This window comes from Oryzias latipes, chromosome 15 (genome assembly GCF_002234675.1).
Source record: "Oryzias latipes chromosome 15, ASM223467v1".
Lineage (NCBI taxonomy): Eukaryota > Metazoa > Chordata > Actinopteri > Beloniformes > Adrianichthyidae > Oryzias > Oryzias latipes.
Genome location: NC_019873.2, coordinates 4,180,465 through 4,204,464, shown reverse-complemented (window position 1 = coordinate 4,204,464; position 24,000 = coordinate 4,180,465). Strand labels below are relative to the sequence as shown.

General features: G+C 38.6%; 1 protein-coding gene across 20 annotated transcripts in view; it reads left to right on the top strand.

Moving 5' to 3' along the window:
* The window catches only part of LOC101166243 (collagen alpha-1(XIII) chain), a 141,625-nt gene that overhangs the window by 111,012 nt on the left and 6,613 nt on the right, over positions 1 to 24,000 (top strand). For 14 of the 20 annotated variants that reach the window (XM_023962971.1, XM_023962970.1, XM_023962965.1 and 11 more), the window contains 19 exons: positions 758 to 844; positions 963 to 980; positions 1,055 to 1,090; positions 1,202 to 1,258; positions 1,337 to 1,360; positions 1,456 to 1,509; positions 1,642 to 1,686; positions 2,654 to 2,779; positions 3,672 to 3,743; positions 6,765 to 6,806; positions 6,950 to 7,000; positions 7,325 to 7,351; positions 7,453 to 7,539; positions 8,965 to 9,000; positions 10,421 to 10,474; positions 10,561 to 10,614; positions 11,917 to 11,943; positions 14,958 to 15,044; positions 20,659 to 20,697. In XM_023962971.1, the coding sequence (XP_023818739.1) occupies positions 758 to 844; positions 963 to 980; positions 1,055 to 1,090; positions 1,202 to 1,258; positions 1,337 to 1,360; positions 1,456 to 1,509; positions 1,642 to 1,686; positions 2,654 to 2,779; positions 3,672 to 3,743; positions 6,765 to 6,806; positions 6,950 to 7,000; positions 7,325 to 7,351; positions 7,453 to 7,539; positions 8,965 to 9,000; positions 10,421 to 10,474; positions 10,561 to 10,614; positions 11,917 to 11,943; positions 14,958 to 15,044; positions 20,659 to 20,697 (1,023 nt within the window). Of the gene's footprint in view, positions 1 to 757; positions 845 to 962; positions 981 to 1,054; positions 1,091 to 1,201; positions 1,259 to 1,336; positions 1,361 to 1,455; positions 1,510 to 1,641; positions 1,687 to 2,653; positions 2,780 to 3,671; positions 3,744 to 6,764; positions 6,807 to 6,949; positions 7,001 to 7,324; positions 7,352 to 7,452; positions 7,540 to 8,964; positions 9,001 to 10,420; positions 10,475 to 10,560; positions 10,615 to 11,916; positions 11,944 to 14,957; positions 15,045 to 20,658; positions 20,698 to 20,790; positions 23,789 to 24,000 lie in introns of those variants that run through there. The other 6 variants (XM_023962978.1, XM_023962981.1, XM_023962967.1 and 3 more) reach the window with 5 other exon arrangements.

Genomic DNA, 24,000 nt, shown 5'->3' with positions numbered 1-24,000 from the left:
TTTGAAGTCTGTACACTAGATGTTTCTGGTCTTATAAATCTGGTTTCAAGGGTGAAAATGGGTAAAAATGGAGATGATTCCCAACTGTGGCTTTTGTTGAGAGAAATGTTGAGATATGTTGTTGAGGAAAAAGCTGTAACCTTGATCAACCATTAAGGTTGAAACCTTGACAGGTAAAAGATTTCATCAGGTGAATAATGGAAACTTTATTATTGAACTATGTGAAAACAAAGAGCAAGACCAGCAAAAAGGGACTTGGAATATTTGGTTGACGTTTTAATGAAGACACACTGCAGTTAGGTTCTGGTTCTGTTACATCTGTCTTTTGGGTTTGAGTACATTCGCTTCATTTATTGTGTGTTCAAGTCAAGCCACCCTCACAGAATAATTCTTCTAACCTACAGTTCTTCTTTCTAAGTGAAAAACTGTACTTCCTGTAATTTGCAACTGAAAAAGAATAATGAGAAAGATGCCTATAAAAGTACCTTTGAAGTTTAAGGAAAATTGAAAATGTATAAACAAACACTAACAGAAAAGCTACACATAAAACAATTTGCTGTTTTACACCATCAAGGCTACCTTAAGACAATATTTCTTCGAGGTTTTTGACAGTTCATCTATTAAAAAACATAAATAAAATGTTTAAAATGATTTGAAGTAAATCATTTAAAACAACCATTGATCATTTCAATAAAAGAGTCAGAAACTGTTTGGTCAGGTTAACAGTGCTTAAGTATCTTGCCTGTTTGTATGGCAGGGGGAGAAGGGGGAGCCAGGAACTTTGCCTCAGGGTATGAAGGGAGAGCCGGGTTCTACAGGACTGCCAGGCCCCATGGGGCCCAAGGTAAAGTGGATGTGTGGTTTTTACTTTTGTAGTCACAGATTAATATAGATTTCTTTTGAAATTTATGAACACGTTTGGGCTATTTCAAAGTACTTATGGGGATATTCTTGTTTTTTAGGGTGACAGAGGTGATAAGGTAAGACGGTTGCTTCATAAAAAGTGAAAACTAATAATCGGGCATTTTAATGGCCATCGTTGTTTCATCTCCAGGGGGATGTAGGGCCAGAAGGTCCATCTGGACAAAGGGTAGGTCTCTCTGGTTTGTCACACACACACAAAAAAGTATTTTAAACGAAAACTAAGAAAATATTGTGTATCATTTTCCTAGCCTTTTAACAGTCTTTTTAACCCTGTTAGGGTCTTCCAGGCCCAGCCGGAGAGCCAGGACGAGCTGAAATCCAGTCCAGTGAAAATGTATGTGATTCTTGCAGTTATTGTTTTGGCATAAGCAGAAAGAGAAAGTCACTCAGCAAAAACTCTTTTTTTTTACAGGACATCCGAAACATACCACTGATGGTGAGTCTATTCAAGCAGTTTTTTGTGCTTTGAGACAAACATTTGTTAAACTATAGAGACAATTATGGGCTGACCAATATGAAATGGTGTCCTAGGGTCCCCCTGGATTGCCTGGACCACCCGGAACACCTGGTGTGCCTGGCACCAAGGTATTATTTATAAAATAATTGATAATTATATGTTTAGTAAATAGGAAATCCCACCAGAGACCAAAGAAGAGTACACACACCAGACCCTACTACTAAACCTTAGTTGGTCATTTCATCTTCTAACATATTCAGGGGGAAGTTGGGCTGCCAGGTCCTCCAGGAGTGGATGGAGAAAAGGTAACATTTTTGACATTTCATAAAAATAGTTCTGATTTTTACTAATCAGATGGCAACTTTCATCAAGAGAGAGTTATCAAAAAGAAACATAAAATGCAATAATCAAATTTACAAATAAAAATGTTGATGATAAAATGGAATGAGAAAAGAAATGAGTAAAGATAAACCAACAAATGCTTGCAAATTGACAGAATTGTAAAACTAATTGTTCTTTAAAACTTCCACACTCTTCATTTATCGCTTTTATTTACTTGTACTAAAAGTACACAAGTTTGGAAAAGGTGTTAGCTCCTAGTAAGGTACTGTTGTTACAAGAAGGCAACATGTTAATGGCCTGCATGCCTCTTTTCATGGTTAATAAATCCCTTGTGCTATCTTAGATGACCCCACCCTTACATTGTCGTGTTCTCCCTACAACGACAAAGGTGGATAAAGGTGGAAAGATTTCATGTAATCCATGGACACCAGTGAAGATCACAAATCATTGAAGAAAAAAGGTTCAGAGCACTGTCTAGTGGGTCTAGATGACCCAACTCCCAATGTTAAAATGCCTAGGATAGCAGAAGGGTTACGGAGTTCAGGGCAACAATATAGAAAGTCCTAAAACTTTGTACGTGGCTTTTTATGCATCTTCTTATGCACATGACCCCAATATTTTGAAATAATGTAAAACCTATAAAGGTCATTTCCGAATGCTCGCTGAGCCGCTGTTGCTCTTTTTATTGTTAAGTATTTAGGCTAAATCGATAGTTTAAGTTATTTTTGTCCGACCAATTTTTTAGTGAATTGATAAAAAACAACAGAATATTTGAAAAATAACTGAACTAAGACTCGTGTCATCGTATTCTCCAGCATAAGAGGGGCATAAAAATCTGTTTGGGACAATATAAAGTATAACCCCTAGAAATTATTATCATACTTTTGAATGTCAATAAATGGAAGTTTTTTTAATTTCATGTGATTTTAGGGACCTAGAGGGAAGCCCGGAGAGCCTGGTCCAATGGGCCCCGCTGGTCCTGAAGGTCCCAGAGGAGAGAGGGGTGTCATTGGCTTAACTGGACCTAAGGGCGACATGGGTCCATTTGGAGCACCTGTGAGTCCTGGTTGTTCTTTATCCTATGTCAAATTGTCAATACCCAGGAGGCCTATGGTTGCCACCATACTATTTGATGAAAGACAACAAGCAGCTCAGCTTGTGAATTGCTTTGTTATGGATTTGGCGTAAAAAGCGTTTACAAAAATCTTTGCACACTTTGAACACTGGCAGCTCCATTTCTCACAACTTTATTTTCTAAGTTTAGTTTGCGCTGATTTTATTGGTGTTTTATATCACTGTTTTACATCGCATCAAGTACAACTAAACCTGAAACCATGAGGTTATTGAGGTACAGAATCTCGTGACAATAAACGTTTTAAAGGAGCTCAAATAAAAAGCTTTACCCTCTGTGCTATTGGTTGCAGTGCTTCCCAACCCCAGTCCACAAGGAACACTGTTCTTCATGCGTTCCATGTCACCCTGCTTAACCCTTGTGCTATCCTATGGGGTCAAGATGACCATTAACGTGTTCTCCCTACCATGACAAAGGTGGATAAAGGTAGAAAGATTTCATGTAATCCATGGACACCAGTGAAAATCACAAATCATTGAAGAAAAAAGGTTCAGAGCACTGTCTAGTGGGTCTAGATGACCCAAATCCTAATGCCAAAGTGCCTAGGATAGCACAAGGGTTAAGCACACCTAATTCAGCTCATTATCAGGCTCTGCAGACACCTGACAGTGACAGTCATCAAAGGCAGGTGTGTTTGAGCAGGGTATCATTAAGAAAGACTGGACAGGGTCCCCGAGGACCAGGGTTGGGAAACACTAAGTTGGTGTAACATTAAGAAATGCTTAGATGCAGTCTAATTTTTTCTTGGTCTCAGTGATACTCTTTCATCACTGCCCTGCTGATTGTGACGCATCTTTCTACTTCCTTGTTCTGTAGGGTTTAGATGGCCCTACAGGTGAAAAGGGGGCTACTGGGGCCCCTGGCCCTGTTGGATTACCTGGCACAACGGTATGCAGTGGTGCTCTTCAGGCTGCATTGGTCCTAATCTGTCTATTATCCTGAATAGGGAAGAAAAAAAAATCACATTATTAGTAATTTAAAAAAATATGGGCAAAGGAAAGAAAATTCTTTCTTTTTTTCAATGTTTTCCCTAACATACATGAGTAAAAAACAAAAATTATCATCTTAATTATCTGATTTTGTTGTATTTCAACAATGAAAACACTTAAAGATTGTACATTGGAGTTTTTAAAATTATGAAATAAATTAAAATTACATTGAAAAACAGCCTAGCATTCAGACGAAATGAAGGGAAAAATATGTCAATATGGAATTTGGCTTAAGTTTTCACCAAGCTTTATGCAACAATGCATATGACTTACAGACCCACTCCAACCTGATCCAGTCATCTTTTGATCTATTGTAAATGCGTTTCCAGTGGTCTTTTAATCATGATTATGACATTTTTAGCCAAAAAAACACAAAAACTATGTCATCTCTAGGACATAGTTTCTGCAGACTGGCCGGAGTTCATCAGAAATTCACCTCTAAGTTAAGGGCGGGGCTGTTGGCACAGAGTAACCCTGCCCAACCGTCCCCTTCCCGTTGCTGAGACTTCTCTGTTTACACTCTCTTTTGCTGACTTACAGCCTCTCACACCCTCAACCTTACGTTACCGGTGCAACAAAAACGGCGAGCAATATTGTAGCTATCCAGTCGTACAGCTTAGATCCAGATTCCAGCTCAGACGAGAAAACCAAAGACCTTCATGGATCTATTTGTCTGACAGTTGATGAATCAGAATGGAGCAGAGCAGGAAGCCTGAGCCCCACCCAGCGTATTTTAAAAATCCAATCTTTTTTAATCTCTTGAGACCTGAGGTCTTGTTTAATAGCCTTTTTCTTTTGTAGTCACAGGCCCCCATGTAGAGTTAACTATAGTGGTAAAAAAAACACAATGTGATGTCCTTGTATTGGGATGCCAGGTCTCAAGAGGTTAAAGTGCATTTGTTTTGTCTGCTTCTGATTCACAATGATTTTATAAACTCGTATTACAGGGGGGTCAAACTCAGTCACCCAGGGGGCCTAAATCGAAAACACGCTTTAGGTTGCGTCCGAACAAGATAAACATTAAAGCGAAACTTTTAAACCTTTAAAACGTAACTTTTTGAACATAAATATGAATAAAGAAAAACAGGAATATTTATCCAGAATAAATTAAGTTAAACCTGAAATAAGGTATAATGTTTTGCTTTCCATAAAAGTATATGCTGTCAAAATTATACAAATAATAATATATGAAAATGCTGCAGAAAAAAACAAACAAAGCCTGGAAATATTAATAATAACAAATCATATCATTCCGTTTTCTTTGATATTTTGTCAGTTTTATTACAGCTGGACTCCCGGCATCATTTTTAGCAAGAAGTTCATTTCTTGGTGTGTGACGTCCTGTGTGCGTCTTTGTGAAACGGATCAGAGAGGTTTGATTTTTTTCAAAACCTGTTAATGTTTATATCATTTTTAGGTTTTATAAAACATTAAAAACTAAATCGTAGAACTCATCACTGGGATTACGTCAAAAATATTTGCCATTTCCCTAAATTGGTGCAACATCAACAGTGGAAATCCTTTAAAAACCTCAATACTTTCATAAACAAATGATTTATTTTTATTTATGATCTTATAAAGTGCAGCTGTTTTGTCAAATGTCAAATACTGACACCAACTACACCACAGGGAGACAAAGAATACATTTATGGAAAATAAAGACACGTAATAAAAATGTCTACAAAACTTAATAAAGAATTGCATTATTAGCATGAAAGGCACGGCATGATCCAGGTGTTGCGCAATCGTGGCTGCGTTCCTCGCCGCCCTTCGCCCCTCCCCTTTTTCTTAACATGCATTTGCGGCTTCTGCTCTAAGACCGGAGCGCGTGCAGCTGGAGGGGCGCCAATTCGCAGGTTTCAGGCCGTTTCAAAGTCTGTGATACAACAGAAAACCAATATTTATTTTTTCAAGGACGAGGATGGCGCCCCCCATTTAAATTTGCACCCCGGGGAAATTGCCCGTATTGCCCGAGCCTAAAAAATGCTACTAACAGTACTAGCCGTGAACTGTATTGCATAATACATTTTCTAAAATGTATAGGATTGGTTAAAGATCAAGTATTCTCAGTGCTGACAAACAACAACTTGAAACCACTGCTGACCAAGCAGAGTGTGACCTTCAAGCCTCAAGGTAGCACTTTCTGAAACTGTTATGCTGGAGTAAGGAAAGTAGGGGCTACATTAGCTGGTTTTGCCAAACCACTATTGCTCTCTGCAGGATCCAAACATGTCATATGAACTAAAATTCCAATAGAGGAAGTCAAATAGCTTCTCTGTCCTACAGCCTCGCAGAGATTCCTGGCCATCAGTTCGTTTCAGATGGACAGAAAGACGACAAACCTCTGTACCACATAATGAGTCCACAATTCAGTTGGTTCATAAACTAAAGCCAAATACGACAAAGACCAAACTGGAGATTGACAGACGGAGTTGAAAAATAGAATGCCGTAAGAAGGCCAACTCGACATGCCATGATGATGATGTCCGACCTACTCACTGTATGCACAGATCATCCTGGTCACTGTTGAAAATCCCAGGCTGTTCATTTCAAAGAATGACATCAACCAGTCATTGAGCTGCTGGTCTTGCTCAAAGCTTCATATACAGCTTGTATTCCGGTTTTTCTGTAAAACTTACATTTCTTTTGTGCCTTACAGATTGAAATGCTGCGAGAAAATGTTAGTGTCCCGTCCCAGGACACTAACATTTCCTCGGAACCTGGAAATGTTACAAGGAAATCTGCTAATGATTCTTTTTGTCGCTTTTAGAGAAGTTTATACCATTTCCAAAATTACAGTTACATTTTATTATTATTATGTTAAATTCTAGCGACATTTGAATGCATTTATTCAGATGCTTGCAGTAATGATTTGTCCAAATCTTTGCTTCTCTGTGTCCTTACCCCCTTGTTGTCACAGGGTCCCAAGGGTGAACCGGGAGTTGGAGGAAGGTCGGAAATGGTATGTCAGAAGCCCACAAATGTAATTCACACTCTTTCAGTTTAGAACCAGATCAGAAAATATGTGTTGTTATAAGTAACCACTTTCTAAATGTAGCATCACTGTTGCTACTGATTATTTCTCAAAATGCTGTTTGTGTCTAGATCTATGGTCCTCCAGGGCCTCCAGGACCTCCAGGACCAGTTGGCCCTGCAGTAAGTAAAACAGGATGTCTGTGCAGAAAATCTCTGACAACAATTATAGGAAAGCTTTTTATTAGAATATGATTAAACTGTTAAACATTGTTTCATGACACAACTGTTGTGAACAGTTTTTGTTTCCCACAAAAGAAGATTCAGATTGCCATCAGGTTTTTTAAATGCGCAGGTTCAGTCTTTATTATTGTTTTTAAACTGTTTTTTTTTAAATAATAACAAAGAAAAATGCATGTTATTCTTCTGGTCCTGTTTGTCAATGGAAACACTGATCTATTATGTAGTAGTTCATGGTAATCATCTGGCTGTTTTTGCTTTGTTTAGGGATCACAAGGATCCTCAGGACCAAAGGTTGGCTTCAATCTCTTTAAGCACCAACATGTTTGCCTGGTTGTTGTCTGCATCCCTGTTTTGTCTGTGAATCTGTTGCTCAGAGATCTGGTCTGTTTCAGGGAGAGCCTGGTATAGGAATCAAAGGAGAAAAAGGAGCGTCGGGTCAGAAGGGGGACAAAGGAGACAGAGGCCACCTCGGGCTCCCTGTGAGTATTCTTCCAGGGTTTTCTTTTTTCTAACCGTTTCTGTAATGAAAAGGTGTCACAAAAATACACGTGTGGGAATGTTTCATATTTAACAATAAGCTTGGACATGGCCCTGCATTTTAGTCTCTCGGTTACCAGCCAAAATAGGTTTGCAGACACATTTTCTTTTAAAACAAGAACAACAATCAGATGTGTGTTTGTTATGTGTTTTCTCTGTTTCCAAATCGTCAAAGTAAAAAAGAGAAATCAATTCGAATTCAACTTTATGTCTTTTTGGTTACAAGTTTAATGATAAATGCCGTTCCAGAGCAAAAAACTGTATCAAATTTATTGCTGAGAAACTATTGAAGTGCTAAATTATTAGTCTTTGCGGGATTTGTTGTGGTTAACTGCAATTAACACATCGCTGATTGAAAAAAATGATGAGGAACTCAAGGGGGTGAATGTCATCATTAAATAGAGGTAAAGCAGATTCACCTGAATTCAATAGATAATATCAAGTCAAAACTTGGATTTTCTCTACGTAGATCTTTAGTTTGAAGCAGTTCTGAAGAAGACTCTTCTTCATTGTTTAGGAAACTAAAGGAAAGCATTTCTACCAAACTGCAATTTACATGCTTCTTCTAAAGTATAACTAAGAGGCAAACCCTGACTGTCCAGCTGTTTCTGATATATACAAACTTATATCTGTAATTAGTGGCCTGCTCAGTTATTTATTTTCATAGAAAATATTAATTTTTTTGGAAATGCTTCACCATTGATTTAAGTTTCATATGTTGTTTGTCATATTCTAGAATGCTTCACAAACCATTAAAACAGGCTGCTGCTGCTGTTCAATGCAGAATATTTAAACAAACAGTCTGATTGCAGTTATATTCAGTCCAAAATTGGAACCTTATTGTCTTCATGACTGTAGGTACTCAGTCTGTCAATATTTTTGAAAAATGGTTTGGTTTGGTTGCTTTCTTTTACCACCACAAGTTTGTAGTGGTGCTGACTCTAGATCTCAGTTTTTATTGTGTTGCAAAACTGCAAAAAAAGCTTTATAACATGACGGATGTAGTACAAGGTTCTGCATTTGATAAAAAAGAGGAGCCCTGTCCATCCTGACACTGAGCTGCATTAGCCTCCACCCTCACAAGTGCTGCAGAAGGCACCGTTTGTCTAGATGCGTGGTGTCTAATCACGTCATGACAGCTTAAACAGGAACCCACATGAACACGTCTGTGCAGTCGTCCATGTTCATGTCACTCACTTCAGCTTCACCACCACCACCCCCCCCATTTGTCATCATCTGAGTGTGTTGTTGATGTCACAGCTTGACTCACCTCCCCACCATCCCTTTTCCCCCCACCTAAACCCCCACTCCTCTCCTACCTTTCTCCCCATCACCTCTACTGTCTAACTGTGTACGACGCAATGCAGGGGGCTCATGGGTTAGACGGCAGACCTGGTCCAGTGGTGAGTGGCTCAAATGTCCAGTTCTGGTTCCCTAACCCCTTCCTTTAATCGTCCTCTTCCTCCTTGAGTCTCCCCCCCCTGCTGCTGCTGCCTCTGCTGCTTGCTCTATGTCTCAGATGTCTGCTTGTCTTTCTTTTCTTGTTGCATTTCTTTTTCTGAATTAGCTCTGGGAGGACAGGACAGTCGAGCCCTGAAGAGATTTCCTGATGGCTGAAGGAGCCGTTAGAACTTTCAACAGTATTGCTAACATCGTCAAACAAAAATCTATCATTTACAGATAAAATAAAAATGTCTGAAATAGGATAAAAACCTAAATACAAAGGATCAGTAAAAGTATCTTATAAGGAATTATCTACACTCTGACAGTTTAAGCCCAAATAATCAGGTTGATCAGAGTGTTGTGTCATAGTTCGATAAGATTACCAGAAATACATAACACAATGGCATTACCGCCTTTTCAGGCTCGGAAAGACTTAAAGTTCCATTTCCAAACTGTTAGGATTACTTCTTTGCACGAGAGATCATCACAGACAGTTCAGTGCAAATCTGATCATTAGGATCGAGCCAGGTAGTCCTTTTTATCTTTGGTAACTTACCTCATCTTTGCTAAGTAAAACTGAAATAAACAAATTTATGTCTGAAAGAAGATTTGTTCGACATTGAATCAGAACACAGCTCCCCGTCTGCTGTGGAGAGGGAGCAGTGGATGCATGACAACGGTCTGCAGAAAGAACCTGACCAGAACCTCTGTCGATCACACAATATTGTAAAATCTAGATTCTTAAAACCAAAAAATTGGTAAAGCTTCTCACTACAGGTGATGCTGTTTATTTCTTTTTTTTTTCTTTTTCTTTACGAGGACACAGTTGCAGGTGCAACTTACAAAAAGGGTAATGCCCTAGTGTTGCTCTCAGATCTCATTTCTTTTTTAACCCTTTTTCTCGTAGGATTTTGTTGAGTGCAATCGCTCGGTCCCCTGTCCTATCTCAGCAGTTTCTTTTCTCCTGATCCTGTATCAGCCGAGGGCTGCAAAGCAAACCAGTTTCCAGAATGATGCAAAGGGAGCATGCAGAAGTGTCTTTCATGCATGAAATCAGTGATAGTCTGTCTGGATGGCTCCTCTCCATTTTGCAAGTTACATTATGTGAACGCACCATTTGTAAAGACTTCCGTTTTGATTTTTATAGACACTGTTTGCATTTATTTCCCTTTCCTTCTTTTTTTAACAGTACGATCAGTCAGTCAACAAGCATGGTGCTCTTTTAAAAAAAAAAAGCATTTTGTTTTAAGTAGTTCATGGCTTCCATAAAGCTTGTTGGTTTACTGATTTGACACACATTTGTCATGTTGACATTTCCTCTTCCTGCTCTGCCTGCACCAGCTTCCAGGTATTGAAATAATATTTTTTCTTTTTGTAAAGGGTCTGATGGGACCAGCAGGTATGCCTGGGCCAGCAGGACCAAAGGGGGAGCGAGTGAGTCATCCACTATTTCTCTTTGTGTTTCTCCTAAAATCATCTATAATGGTTTGGAATGATTTACTAAAGATCCTTCACTGCAGGGTGAAAGGGGAGAATCAGGATTACCAGGACCAGTAGGACCACAAGGCAGCCCTGTAAGTTGCTCTAAAGACTTCGAAGAGGCTAAATCTAAGAAAACAAGAAGTTAAAGAAAAATCTATGGATTAGGATAACGCTGAATCTGTCAAAGTCTAATCGTGACATTTATTATACAACCAATTTTGATAAAATAATTTTTAATCAACCAAGATAATTTACCTCTTTGTACCATATGTCAGTAATGCAGGGTGGCTGGGTGGCTCGGTTGGTAAGGTGACAAGCTACCATGCAGGAATCCAGGGTTCGATTCCCGGAGGGGAGCAGTTAACATCACCCAGTGGGGGTCCTTAGGCAAGGCCCTTAACACTACTGCCTCCCGAGCGCGGTTCAGCTGCAGCTCACCGCTCCCCCAGTGGATGGGTCAAATGCGGAGAAGAATTTCCCCATTGAGGGATGAATACAGTATTAATTAATTAATTCACAACAGACCATTAAATCCAGGACTCCACTTAAATTAGCCTCACTTCTGGAATGGAAAAAAAAACATTGAAGAATAGTTTTTATAACTCGCATGATGTGGTTAATAAAAACAAAAATGATAAAAATGACAAAAGTAACAGTCATTCTTATTATTATCTTTACGTCCTTCATTGTAGTGCACCAACACTTTCTAACACTTGTGAGCCAAATGGGTAATGTTGAGAAAGTTATAAATCCCCCGTTGACTGTAAAGAGACCTGGACTGAGTGAGTGTTAATGTCACCCATAGAAAATGAATTCCAGTTACGACCACATGAAGTCAATTCAGTTGCAGTTTTTTCACGAGTCAGAAATCTTCATTTTGGAGGCAGAAGACGTCAGTAAGCAGATTTAGTCTGAGTCAACGTTTCTATGGCAACCACTCTCAACAGTCAACAGTGAGCTTTTTGGAATTCCAAACTCCTTCCACTGAAAGCAGGCTTGGCAGAATCCGTCAATCAAAGGTTTCAAGCTTTTGTAGTGTGACCACCTACTTTTATTGAGGCAGCTGATTGGTCAGTTTATTACTTGAATAATTTGCAATAAATAAAAATTATCCAGAAAAAAAGAGGATTAGAAAGAACTTGTTAAAAAAGGAATCAGATTCAGAATGGTTCTTCTGACCAATAGAATGACTGAGTAACAGCTGTTTATTTCTCTATAGAAGTCTATGAGATTTTGGCTTCTCGGAGCCAGCAGGTACTTCCTGTTTGAATCCCCAAAGGCTAAAACTAAAAGAATATTTTAAAAAGTTCATTAATCAGCTGTAACCTTGGACATTCTGCAAATGTTGTTTGTTCTTTTGAGGTCACTAAATCATTACATGTCCCTATTTTCAGGGATTACTTGGACCGAAAGGAAACCGGGTAAGACACCATCCACAGCACAAAGACTGACATAATTCTGTTAATGAACAATGTCAAGTTTTAGAAGAGTTTTAGATTAGTCATGGGTTTTAGCAGCTTATCTTCTGTAGTTGGCGACAGTTGTTCCTCAGGTCAGGTTAGTGGTCAGGTCATTTGTGCATCTGCCCTGTGGGGTGACCTAGCCAACTGGGTTCAGCTTCAAAGATGCTCTTGAGGCAGAGAGTTAAGGAGATGCACATCAAGAACAGATGTCCACTTTGATATTTTGCATGAATATGAATACATCATGTCCAAATGTGTTTTGCCTTTTTATCAGGCAAACCCCTTGTTTTGCAGTGGCTTTGATTTGAAGATGAGCGTTATAGCTACACTTCAAAACCAACTTCATCACATGAAAAGCCATGAATATGTTGGATAATGCTCCACCTTCAATCCTTCAACCAAAGGGGAAATGATGATGTTTATTTAATGTAAATGGGAATTTTTCCGAGACATGGTGCAAGTCATGGCTTATCAGAGAAGTGTTAGCTTTAATATTATGCATTTCCCCAGATATGAACTATCAATTTAACACACAAACCAAGTCCATGAACATAAGTAGTATTCTTAAGATACTCATCATCATCAACGGGGTCTGAAAATGGAAATAGCCCTGCAAAATGATGTTAAACTGTTTCTCTTCCCCAGATTTTTGTGAATGAGAAAAGTGTTAAACTGTGCACACACCTTTCCCCTTAGAGAATGTTTGTCTTCATCCCATTAACCTGTGACCCTTTTAATATTTCCTCTCCCATCTATTAAGCCATCCTCTTTCATGAGCTCTTTCTCGGCACATTCAACTTGGTTCAGTCTGAAAGCATCCGGCAGCGTCCGGTTGAAAGTGCTGAAGTCAAAGCTGTACAGTAGTGTTGGTGTTTTCACTCTGTCCTGTCTTCTTTGTTTCCGCAGGTCTTCTTATTCCCTTTTCCCTCCCTCCACCTTGTTCTGTGGCCTGTGGCTCTTTTTATTGGAGGGGTTGCCCTCTCTCCCTCTTACCAACCTTGTCCTCCTTCTCCTGCATTCTAATGTAGACCTGCCTTAATTATTTTCCCTTTTACCCCTCCCTCTGTACTAAACACTTCCTTTCCTTGCAAGTTCCTTCAACCCTTGATCCTCTATTACATATCTTAGATTGGCAAGTCGTATCAAATTGTATTGTAAATCTTTTAAACAGTGTGTACTTTTCAGGTTTTGCAATCTTTGATGTGGGTGAGCTGATGTTCTGTTAAATAACCTGTAAACTGCAGCCTTTGGGATTCCTTTTTGTCTTTTTGCCTCCTACTGCTTCATTTTTTGTGGTACAACTTTGAGTATTTCTGTTCGCTCAAATTGAATTTAAAAAAAAAGGAAAAACAAAAGACCAGAGAAATAAAATGCTGTTTGAAAAAGCTTGTAGCTGTGATGTAGAACCGGAACTGGAAGTCTTCCCATATCATTAAAAAAAAAAAACTTTATTTTAACTGGCAACCCTAACAGCTACAATTTCTCCCATTTTACGCCTTTTTTTTTCAATTTGGAACACTTTTTGGGCAAAAAGGGTCAGGATAAATTGTATAATATGTGCTTCTACCCAATAATTTCAGGCGCCATCTTGTCCGCTGGCAGGTCTCTCTCCTGTCTGCTTTGCTCCATTCTGATAGATCCACTGTCAGACAAATAGATCCATGACCGTCTTTGTTTTCCTCGTCTGACCTGGAATCTGGATTGAAACTGTATGGATAGAAAGCTCAGATATTGGTTGCACCACTCATGTTAGGTTAAGGTTGTGTGGGGCTGGAAGCTAGTGGGAAAACACATAAACAAGATGGGTAATGGAAAGTGGGGATGGGATTATTCTCCGTCAACAGTACCACCCACAATTTAGAGGTGAATTTCTGATGATGGTGCTCTGCAGAATCTACTTCCTAAAAAACGACAGATGTTTTGATTTTAGCCATAAATAGAAGACTACTGGGAATACTTTGGAAATGGATCAAAAGAAGATCTAGTGGTTCTATGTTCTTTAAATACATAACTTTAAATAATGTGGTTTAAGTAAAATCAACACAATTTTTAAGTGTAAGCAGAATTTAGAAAAACCGTTTGCAAAGACGGATGTGCATATTGTGCATATAAAATGAAAGAGTTTTTACCGATCACCTCTATAGCTCCGCTGAGAAAGTGGGTGTGTGTGTGTAAGTCTGGGGGCGGTGCTGGCAGTGCAGAATCTTCTTGGAAGGGGCTGTTCTTCACCTTCATACGTATGAATGTGAGAACCCAATTGTTTTGGTGGGTTAGGAGGGGCTGGTGCTCAGAGTGCAGGTTTTTGGAGGAATACTCAGAAATGCATTTATGGATCAGAATACCGCTTTGGGGATATATTTTGTTGGGAATTAACTTTATAATACACTTAAAAGCTTAAAAAGTTGATTTTGGAAGCTAAAGGCCTTTTAATTAATTGATTTATTGATTTTTAATTTAATTAAATTCCCTAATTAATTAATAAATGAATACATTTCATTAAAAATCTGCTTGTTGTAGCGTTGAGTTGATCTATTCAAGGTTTAGTATCATAAAAAAATGATCAATAAACATAATTATGTTAGCTGAATATGATGCATTATTTCAAACTACAAAAAGCATTGACTGAACCTCACTGAGCACCATTGTAATATACTCCAACATTCTTTATACAGCTCAGCAGTTTACAGGTTGTTTGATAGCAAACTGTCTTCACCGACTGCCTTAAGCTCTGACTTTTCCTCCCTAACTCCCTCTACTAATTTTCCCTTTCCCCCGTATTGATGTACACGACCAAGTTGTTTTTCACGTCTATTAGTGGTGGAAAATAATAGTGCATTAAAATACTTCTTTATAAAAGTGTCCAAGTTACATGTACATAAAAATAGATGAAGAGCATAATTGTCAAGCTCATGAAGGAGGATACTTTATTTTTTAGATTTAAAAAACAGTTTTTAATACGCTGTTGTTTGCAGGGAGAGAGGGGCAAGAAAGGCGGCAGGGGGGCCAAAGGGGATAAGGGAGACCAAGGAGCACCTGGATTAGATGCCCCTTGTCCGTTGGTATGTCAGTGGTTTAATGTAGCAGACCAAGAGTCAAAGGGAAGGAACACTTTGCTGATAAAGCAGCAAAAGCAGAGGATTAACTTCCTTTTGGCTCTGGTACTTTTGTTCTTTGTTGACCTATGGCAGAGCTTTAGCTGATCCATCAAAAGAATAAAAACATTTTTTGGGGATAAAGAAAATCTCCCAATATTACCATTTTTTTAAAGGGGGATATGTTAATATTGATGGTAAATGATCAGCCATTTCTCTGCTTTAGGTGCCTCTTTTCCTTGCAGGTCAGTGAGCGACAGGAACCGGACAGCCACTTCAAATGAGTTTCAAGGAATTTCCTCATGTTTTAACATCCTTCCTGTACTTTAACAGATAGTAGGACTCATCTCAATTTAAACATTGGAGGACACTCTTTGTTTCTTTCAAAAAACATTTAGATCTCAGCCTAAATGCCTAAACCAGTATTTGATGCCACTGGTTCGGTTGAGTAGACTGACACAAAGCCAAAACAAAGTGAAATGACCGCTTTGGGGAGCATGGTTCCTGTTGGTCCCAGGTTACCTGCATGCTTAGGAAACCTGCCACCTGCTCACCAGCTGGAGATCTTTGGACATGTTCCAGCCATCAAGCAGTAAAGGGAGCTCTGCTGCTCAGGATCTGCAGAAGTGGAATTTAAACAGCTGATTTCATAAACAGGGTGTCCATGGCTTAAAAGGGGTGAAAGGTGAACCAGGCGTTCCTGGCCTGGATGGGCTGGATGCCCCTTGCGCTGTGGTATGGTGCCCTTTCCCTTCACTTTTCCCAGCATGTCTGTTTTGTCCCTAATTAAACATCTAACTGATCTTACTAAGTTGCTGTAACTAAAACGTTAATGCTGCACACAAGTGCATATGAGTTTACATCAGTTAACCTTTGCTCCGAGGTTTTTCATCCTTTTCTGTCAGGGATCAAAGATCACTCCAATCCCAAATTTTGATTGGCTTAACTAATAACATTTTATGCTCGATTTAGATTTGTTAGATTTTTATTTACTAACTAAATATTAATCACATAACTCACACAATAAAACCTATTACATTACTTCTTAAATTACATTTAGTACCCATCTCTTACACTGAGATCCCCCCCCCCCCGCCTCAAAGCAAAAACCAAACATTACCCGTCACGCATCTGGTTTCAAGACTAAGGCACAAAAAAGCAGAATTATTCATTATTTTGGTCATATTTATAATTCTCTCTAAAATGTACCTCGGATTTTATCAACAATTTTGACAATAAATGAGCAGAAATGTTTCTACCTAATAATTCAAATAAATGTTTCTATTTTTCTTAAGTCAGACAAAAACATATAAAGCTTCCATTATGACACTACTATGCCAAGTCTTTTACTCCTAAACAAAGTCCTATGAAGCTTTATCTTTGTAAAGCAAGAACATTGTTTTTTTTCAAGATTTCTTGTCCCGTGTAGCCGTCCTTGTCAGATAATATTTTAGTAAGCAATAAACCCTAGTTATGTAAGAACTAGGTAGATTTGGGAAGATTGGGATGGCAGAGTTTCATGCAAAACTCCACCTTGTGTTTCATCTACTAAGACTGCCTTCTTGTCATTCCCAAAGTTTACAACTCATGTAAAATTCTTGTTTGGCATTTTCCAAAGTCCCAATAGAAGCTGTTTCCCTATAGGCTCAAAATTTGTTCCTGTAGCCACTGTTAACTAAGTCCATTCAAGTGACAATCTGTATAAACAATCTTTGATCATCCAGATGGTGCTCTTTATTGTGCTCGCCTCAGTTTTGCACATTTTTTGTCTTTAAAATGTTTCCTCTGAAGAAAAAGTACAGAGAGCAGAGACTGACTAGCTTTAAAAATGATGGACATCAGTGCTAATAAACTTAACTTATAAATTAAACTAATTTTACTGTTGTACAGAACACATAAATGTGTGAAACAACTAGCCATGAGCAGAAAAAATGTAACAAGTTTTTTTTTTAAATAATAAATAAAATTATATCTTATCAACGATAAGACAAGAAAAAAATAGTATGTCTGTTATTGTTTTAACCCTTGTGCTATCTTAGATGACCCCCCCCTTACATTGACGTGTTCTCCCTACCATGACAAAGGTGGATAAAGGTGGAAAGATTTCATGTAATCCATGGACACCAGTGAAGATCACAAATCATTGAAGAAAAAAGGTTCAGAGCACTGTCTAGTGGGTCTAGATGACCCAACTCCCAATGTTAAAGTGCCTAGGATAGCACAAGGGTTACGAAGTACACTATCTTCAGTTCCCATGCTTGCATTACATTATTTACCTTTCGTTTTTTATTAATTTTGCCAAATCAATCTGGAACTAAAGCCCCGAGCGGCGTTGTATGGACCGCAGGCGATACCCGCCCTCGATGCCCACCTCTACATGCCACCCGCCCACCACTACGTTTTGACCCAGCCCATACGCTTAGCAGCCACTATGCACATCTATCTCCCTCTTCTGTAAGGCTAACTGAGCTGCATGTGGCTAAAATTGCTAGCATTGCGGTCAGCATCATCAATTTACTCAGTAAAAGACATTGCTTCTGATGCTAATTAAATGCTAACTATGCTAGTTATACTAACATGATTAAAAGTGCTAGCATTGCGATCAGCATCGTCAACTGACTCAGGAAAACATATTGTTTAATATGCTAATAATGCTTACCATGCTAGCTATGCTAATGTGGCTAAAAGAGCTAGCATTTCAATCAGCATAATCGACTCATTAAGAAAAACACATTGGTTAAGATGGTAACTATTCTAATATGGCTAAAGGTGCTAGCATTGCGGACAGCATAGTCAACTGACTCAGAAAAACACATCACTTAAGATTCTAATTATACTAACTAAGCTTGTTATGCTATTGTTTATCTTTAATTTTCACTTTTTTGTTTCTTGCCATGTGCTCATATCCATGAAGTCACCTCTATTCTAAGTAACAACTGAGCTGCAGATTAGCTTTCTGGAATATTTCAATAATCTTTGGTCACATGCGCCTGCAACATTTCTCAAGTGGCATCAATCTTTAAGATCCAAATCAAAAAGGAAGTCAAACAGAGGTCCAGTTCCTTCATGCTGGAGAAGAATTGAACCACACAGGTTTTTACCAAGTTCAACTTTTTGCCCAAACAAAAGTACATTGCGAATGTTTTGATCTGGTCATGGTTTAATTTATCTGTTGATGTAAGGAGGCAGCGTAAGTCAGTGGATAAGAATGTAAACAGAAGGTTAATGGAAAGTTAATGGCCCCGGCCCCGTCCAAATTATAGAGGCGAATTTTTTAATGAACTGCTGTCGCTCTGCAGAAACTATGGCTACGTTCACACCACAGGCTGAAACGACCCAATTCTGATTTTTCTGCCCCTATGCGACCTGTATCTGATCTTTTCATGACAGTCTGAACGACACAGGTTTTTTCAAATGCGACCCAGGCCACTTGGGTATGTGGGCCTGAATCCGATACGTATCCGATCTTTTCAAATGCGACCGCCGTCTGAACGGCCAGGCCACATGTATCCAGGGATTATTTTTTTCTCCCTTTCCGACCGTGGTCAGAAGCGCGGGGCACAGAAGGCGGATCCTCCTCCGGGATTCACTTACCCGTTCGGACCCTTAGATTCTCCAGAGCGGGTTAATAAAGAGTCTATAGCAGTTCTACTGGGGGAAGCCTTCTTTTATTATCGTTCTACTTCCTCCGTAACACACAACATGAATGCGCGCCTCCATTGCCCCTCTCACTCCCTCCTGCGCTGCACGTGCTCTCTCCTCTCTCTTACACACAGCCCCAGCACACACACATCTCCATTCCACAACACTGGGTACAGACGATCCTGGCTCCATTGCCTTCTTAAAATGAGAAGATTGTAATTGTGCTGGCTCCTTCGTGAAAATAAATGTATTAATGCAAAAAGAGCTCTGCTGTTGACAACACTGTTATTGACATCCATTGTTAACGTTAGCTACTTTTGCAAACGAGTGACGTTGTTCACCGTTGAGTACTCTTCTGCGCATGCAGGTCACTTCTGGGTCATTTCACGGTCACACAGGAGATCACAAAAGTTTGCATTTAATTTGAAATGTGAACGGCCTTGCTAAAAAATCTTATTTAAAAAAAAAAATCGGAATTGAGCGTTAAGCCCTAAAGTAATGTTAATATAGTCCAGTCTACAAGTGATTAAAGTCTCTGCACTGATTCTGAAGAGAAAAAATCTGTCTGGCAATATTTAAAAAAAAACAAAAAAACTTTGTGTTTGAAATGTGCGGAGCCCTTAATCTGACGTGGGTAAGATAAATGAATATTTAGAAATAACATTCCCTTCCAACAAAATAATATTCCTTTCTCATGAAAAAATGTTGCGTTACGACGAAATAATTTGTGCGAACGAAATTCATCAACACGAATGTTAGCGATGCTTGGATTTACAGCTGATACCCTCACATTTCTGTCTGTGTCTCATTACATTGCATGAAAGACGTGGAGGATGTTTAGAGAAGATTTATTTCTTTTAAAAAGCTCTACAAAAGCATCGGTAATCGTGTCTCCATGTCTGCGTTCATTCACATCCCGGAACGTTCTCCGTCCTGCCGAAAAAAGCCGCTTTCTGCCGCTACTTCCGTGTCTCTGTGACCCACATTCGTTCAAGAGGGGAAAAATAAAAACAAGAATGATCTATTTATTATCGTCCCAATGAATATAAGAAAAAGATCATAATATTTAGGATGTCCAAGCTTGCTGCTATGTCCGCAGTGATTCTCCGGACATAGCTCGCTCGAGCTATGTGCTATGAGCTCCGGCGCGCTGTGGAGCTCTTCTGCTTGTCATGCCGCCATTTGGGCAGCAGGTTGGCCGGTAGACGGACAGCCAATATGGGATATTGTAGTTTAGGGTCGAATAGGAAGAATAATATCCAGGACTTGTCTTTTATTAACGTACTCGTTGCAGTCACTTTACATCCGACGGCTACATGCTACGTATCCCATCATGCATCACACATATGCCAAAATGCATCTCTACCAATCATTGTGTCCCTGTAACTGTGGTGCATTAAAAAAAATGTATGTCAGAATATTATTCCGTTCCCACGCATTCATTATTCCATGGGAACAAAATATTATTTTTTGTGGGAAATATGATTTCAATGTTAAGATCTGCATCAAAGAAAACTCCAAGAAATTTTTCCAGGTTTTTGCCTAAATTTCTAAATACCAAAGCTTTGACATTTGAGTGTGTCTTTTTTCCTCATTTAAATACTGCTGTGTGCTGTTTTTTATTGTGTAGTGGTTCTTTTGAATCTGTCCCAAATATTTTCAGAAAGCAAAGAATTGAGGGTAACCTTAAACCTAATAACATTATTGTGTGTCATTTATGCTGTCATGAATAAAAAAAGAGAACATATTAAGCCGTATTTGGATTAAAAAAGTACTACTTCCAAAACCCTGTTGGCCAAAGACTATATAGTCAGTCGGTGACGTGTCAGTTCAGCAGTGGTCTGGGATGAAAAAAGAATATTCTGTGGTGTTTTGCATGAATCAGCGTATCTTACAGAATTTCACATTTTTACTTAAACCTTTTTTTCTTGGTTGCTAGGGCGACGATGGCTTACCCGTACCAGGATGTTGGAATAAAGTAAGTCACATTGGGCTGCAGCTAAACGTAGACACGCTAACATCATTGTTTGTACTAATATTTAATGTTTTGCCGTTTGCTTTCTCTTTGCAGTGACGATAACTTTGGAATGGATTGTGTGATTGTACATAAAATATTTATTTTTTTACTTCTCCTTTTCTGATATATATGTAAACTTTTTGCTAAAACGTTTTGTACAGATTGTTTATTTTATGACAAAGTGGTTACTCAATGGATTTTCTTTAACAGTTATGCATTATTTTGATAGGATTAAACTAATAAAATGATTAAGTTGATACATATGCATGATATTTGTGCATTATGGAAATGGATAATGCTTATTAACTTATTGCATTATGTTGTTGTTTTTTCATATATAAGACCATGCTGCACTGAGTTGTGAAGCTGGAAACTGTATTTGTATTTAAAAGACCTTAGCTGATCCCCTCCTCTATGATAAAGTGTTAAAAAAAATAAAAATAGTCTCCTCATTTCAGCTCAGTGATACAGCCAGTGACTTAGTCAGCAATGTGAATGAAACATTGTTCTATTATTTCTTAACAATATTACTAAGCTTTATGATAATCAAATTATTTTTTAGAATAAATATGAGTTATGATCACAGGACTGCACTATACTGTGGATGGTCTGTAGACTCTAGAATATTGGATTTTGAAAAAGAAAACAACACTGGTTGCTTTGGTTTTAATTTTTGTAAATTAGTTATGTAACAATCTGATGTTCTACGTGTCCAACATTTCAAACTCAACATATTTTTCACACTATAAGGTGCACCTGAAAGTTTTGATTCTTTCAAAAAATGACAGTGTACTTTATAATCAGGAGCGCCTTAGATGTGGATTGATATATAGCGATTATGTGTTTATATCATATATATATGGTTGGGTGTTATTGTGAGTACGCTAGCTAACCTGTAGTGGTGTCAGACTGGGTTTTGTATTTTATGTGTAGCACACCACATTGAGAGTTAGCGTAGTCACAGTATAGTTTGTTTTAGCAGTATTAGTCTGTTTTTTAATAATTGGGAGTTATAGGTATTGCAAATATGGTAATACTTCTAATGTGGCTAACGTATAGTGTGACAAACAAGCTTGAGGTTCCCCAAATTTACACTGGTCTGTCTGCGGTGTATCCCCGATGTGTTGGGTCCATCTGACGACCGTCAGTTAGCTTACATTAGCTCCGTTGCGTCTCCCCCTCCCCCATGGCGCCCGTAGAAGGGGTTTGTCCTGCCACCCCCATGTTGAGTAGTTTGTCCTACTCTCTTGCTAATCTCTTCATTTGTCAGTCAAGCCCCGTCCCCTCTCCTTCCTCTCTAAGGCCTTGTAAAAGGCCTGTTTTTTTGTCATAAATGATGTTGTGTTATTGTACTTACAAAATTAAACTTTTGTCATCCGTGGCAAAACTGGACAACAGTGTTATCTGCGATGTTAACGTGCATTATCGCATGGGCATGTCACCTTACACATAGAATACAATTTTGTAAGGTTTTATTTTGAAAGTGTTCGGAAGTGTTGGTTTTGAAGCCGGGACTTGTATCTGTTTTTCTACCATGAAATTGACGTGTCAACAGACCGCAAATAGAACTCCTGCATAAAGCTTCCATTGGGATACAGAAAGGCGAATGTCAGACGCAGACATTATGGCGATGGAAACATTCCCTTGATTAATGACGTTCTATCTTTGGTCAACGGAATGGAGACGCACTGCAAACTGTCCTGTAGAAACCAGCCCTCACTGTGAACACAGTTAATAAAGTGGGTCAGACTTTATCTCTGGCCTATCTCTGACTATGTTCTGTCGTTTAATGCGCCTTATTGGTTGGTGCATCTTATATATGACAGAAGTTTTAAAAAAAGGGACCATTTATTGATGGTACGCCTTATAATCCAGTGGTCCCAATAGTGCAGAAAATATGGTATGGGATGTTTTTTTGTTTTTTTTTCATTGAAAATGTTGACCATGAAACCATAGAAAATGTTACTTCAAACTATAAAATGTAATGATAAAAAGGCACTGATTTGGACAAACTTATTGTAGTGAATTTGCTGTGCTGGCACAGCAAGCAGATTTTTGTAAATTGCACCAAAAAGCAACAGTGTGTGATTGGTTGTTTCAGGAGGGTTTGTTGGTTTAATAATTACTCTCGTTGCATATATAAAAAATTCGCAACAAAAAAATTTTATTCACACAAACTTAAAATAATACACAGAGATCTTAGTTGTTGTTTTTTCAACAGAGAGGAACCAGCGGCACCATACATGAAAATAAACCCACAAACATAGACAACATTTCAGAGAACTAGTTGCCTTGCTGTTGAAGGTCCAGCACCTTATTGGCCACAGAAGTTTGGAGAAAGGAGTTAATGGAAAGGAGAAATCTGTTAACACTGGTTCCATGGAGGAGGGCTTCAGTTAAGATCTTCTAACCAAGTCATTGGTAAAGTAGAGCACCCTGCAGAAGCAGAAGTGAAATGGATGTGATTTCCTATGAAGTTCTGTTCACTGTAAATAGCTAAGTGTGTGTTCATGTGCAGCACTTTTCTTCTTCATAACAGACTGATTTTATCGTATCGAAATAGTTTGTAGACAGTTTATCCTTTAATCTAAAGCTCTGCCAACCTGCTCAGAGGAAGGTTTCCGCTCATTTCTGCTGAGGATCCATTGACAAAAGATGAAGACTTTAAATAGAATTGAGACTTTTTTTTAGTTACATTTTACAACTACGAGCCTGCAGCAGCTATGCTGTACTCAATAAGCTCGACTTGTTAACTTTACTGAGTAACTTAGCTATGAAACAAAAGATTTAACTGGAGTAAAGCTTGATCCATGAAACTTCTGCATTTTCCTCCACTTTGCCTGAGCATGATGTTGCCAATAGATTTTATTGTTTGGATCCTTGCTGCAGTTCCTGATGTCATACTGCTGAACAGGATCTCACATTAACTTACACCTCAGACATCAACTGGCCATTATATTTGCCCTTTTTGTCATGGGAATGTACATGCGTATATGTTAAAATGTCAGTTGTGTTAAAGGTGACTGTAAAATTAAAAGAAAATTTCTGAAGATTCTGGACTTTTCAGTTAGTTTTGTGGTGTTTTAGAGGCTTTATTTTAACTTGGCAACTAAAATGCCAAGGTAACCTGTGATAAAAGGACTAAAATTAATTTTGCACACATTAACATTTTGAGTTATTATTCCCAAAAGAGTCTACAAGTGAGATTTGATCATTTACACTATGTTGTTTCTGAAAGCCCAAAGGCAGCAGCTTTGTGCATCT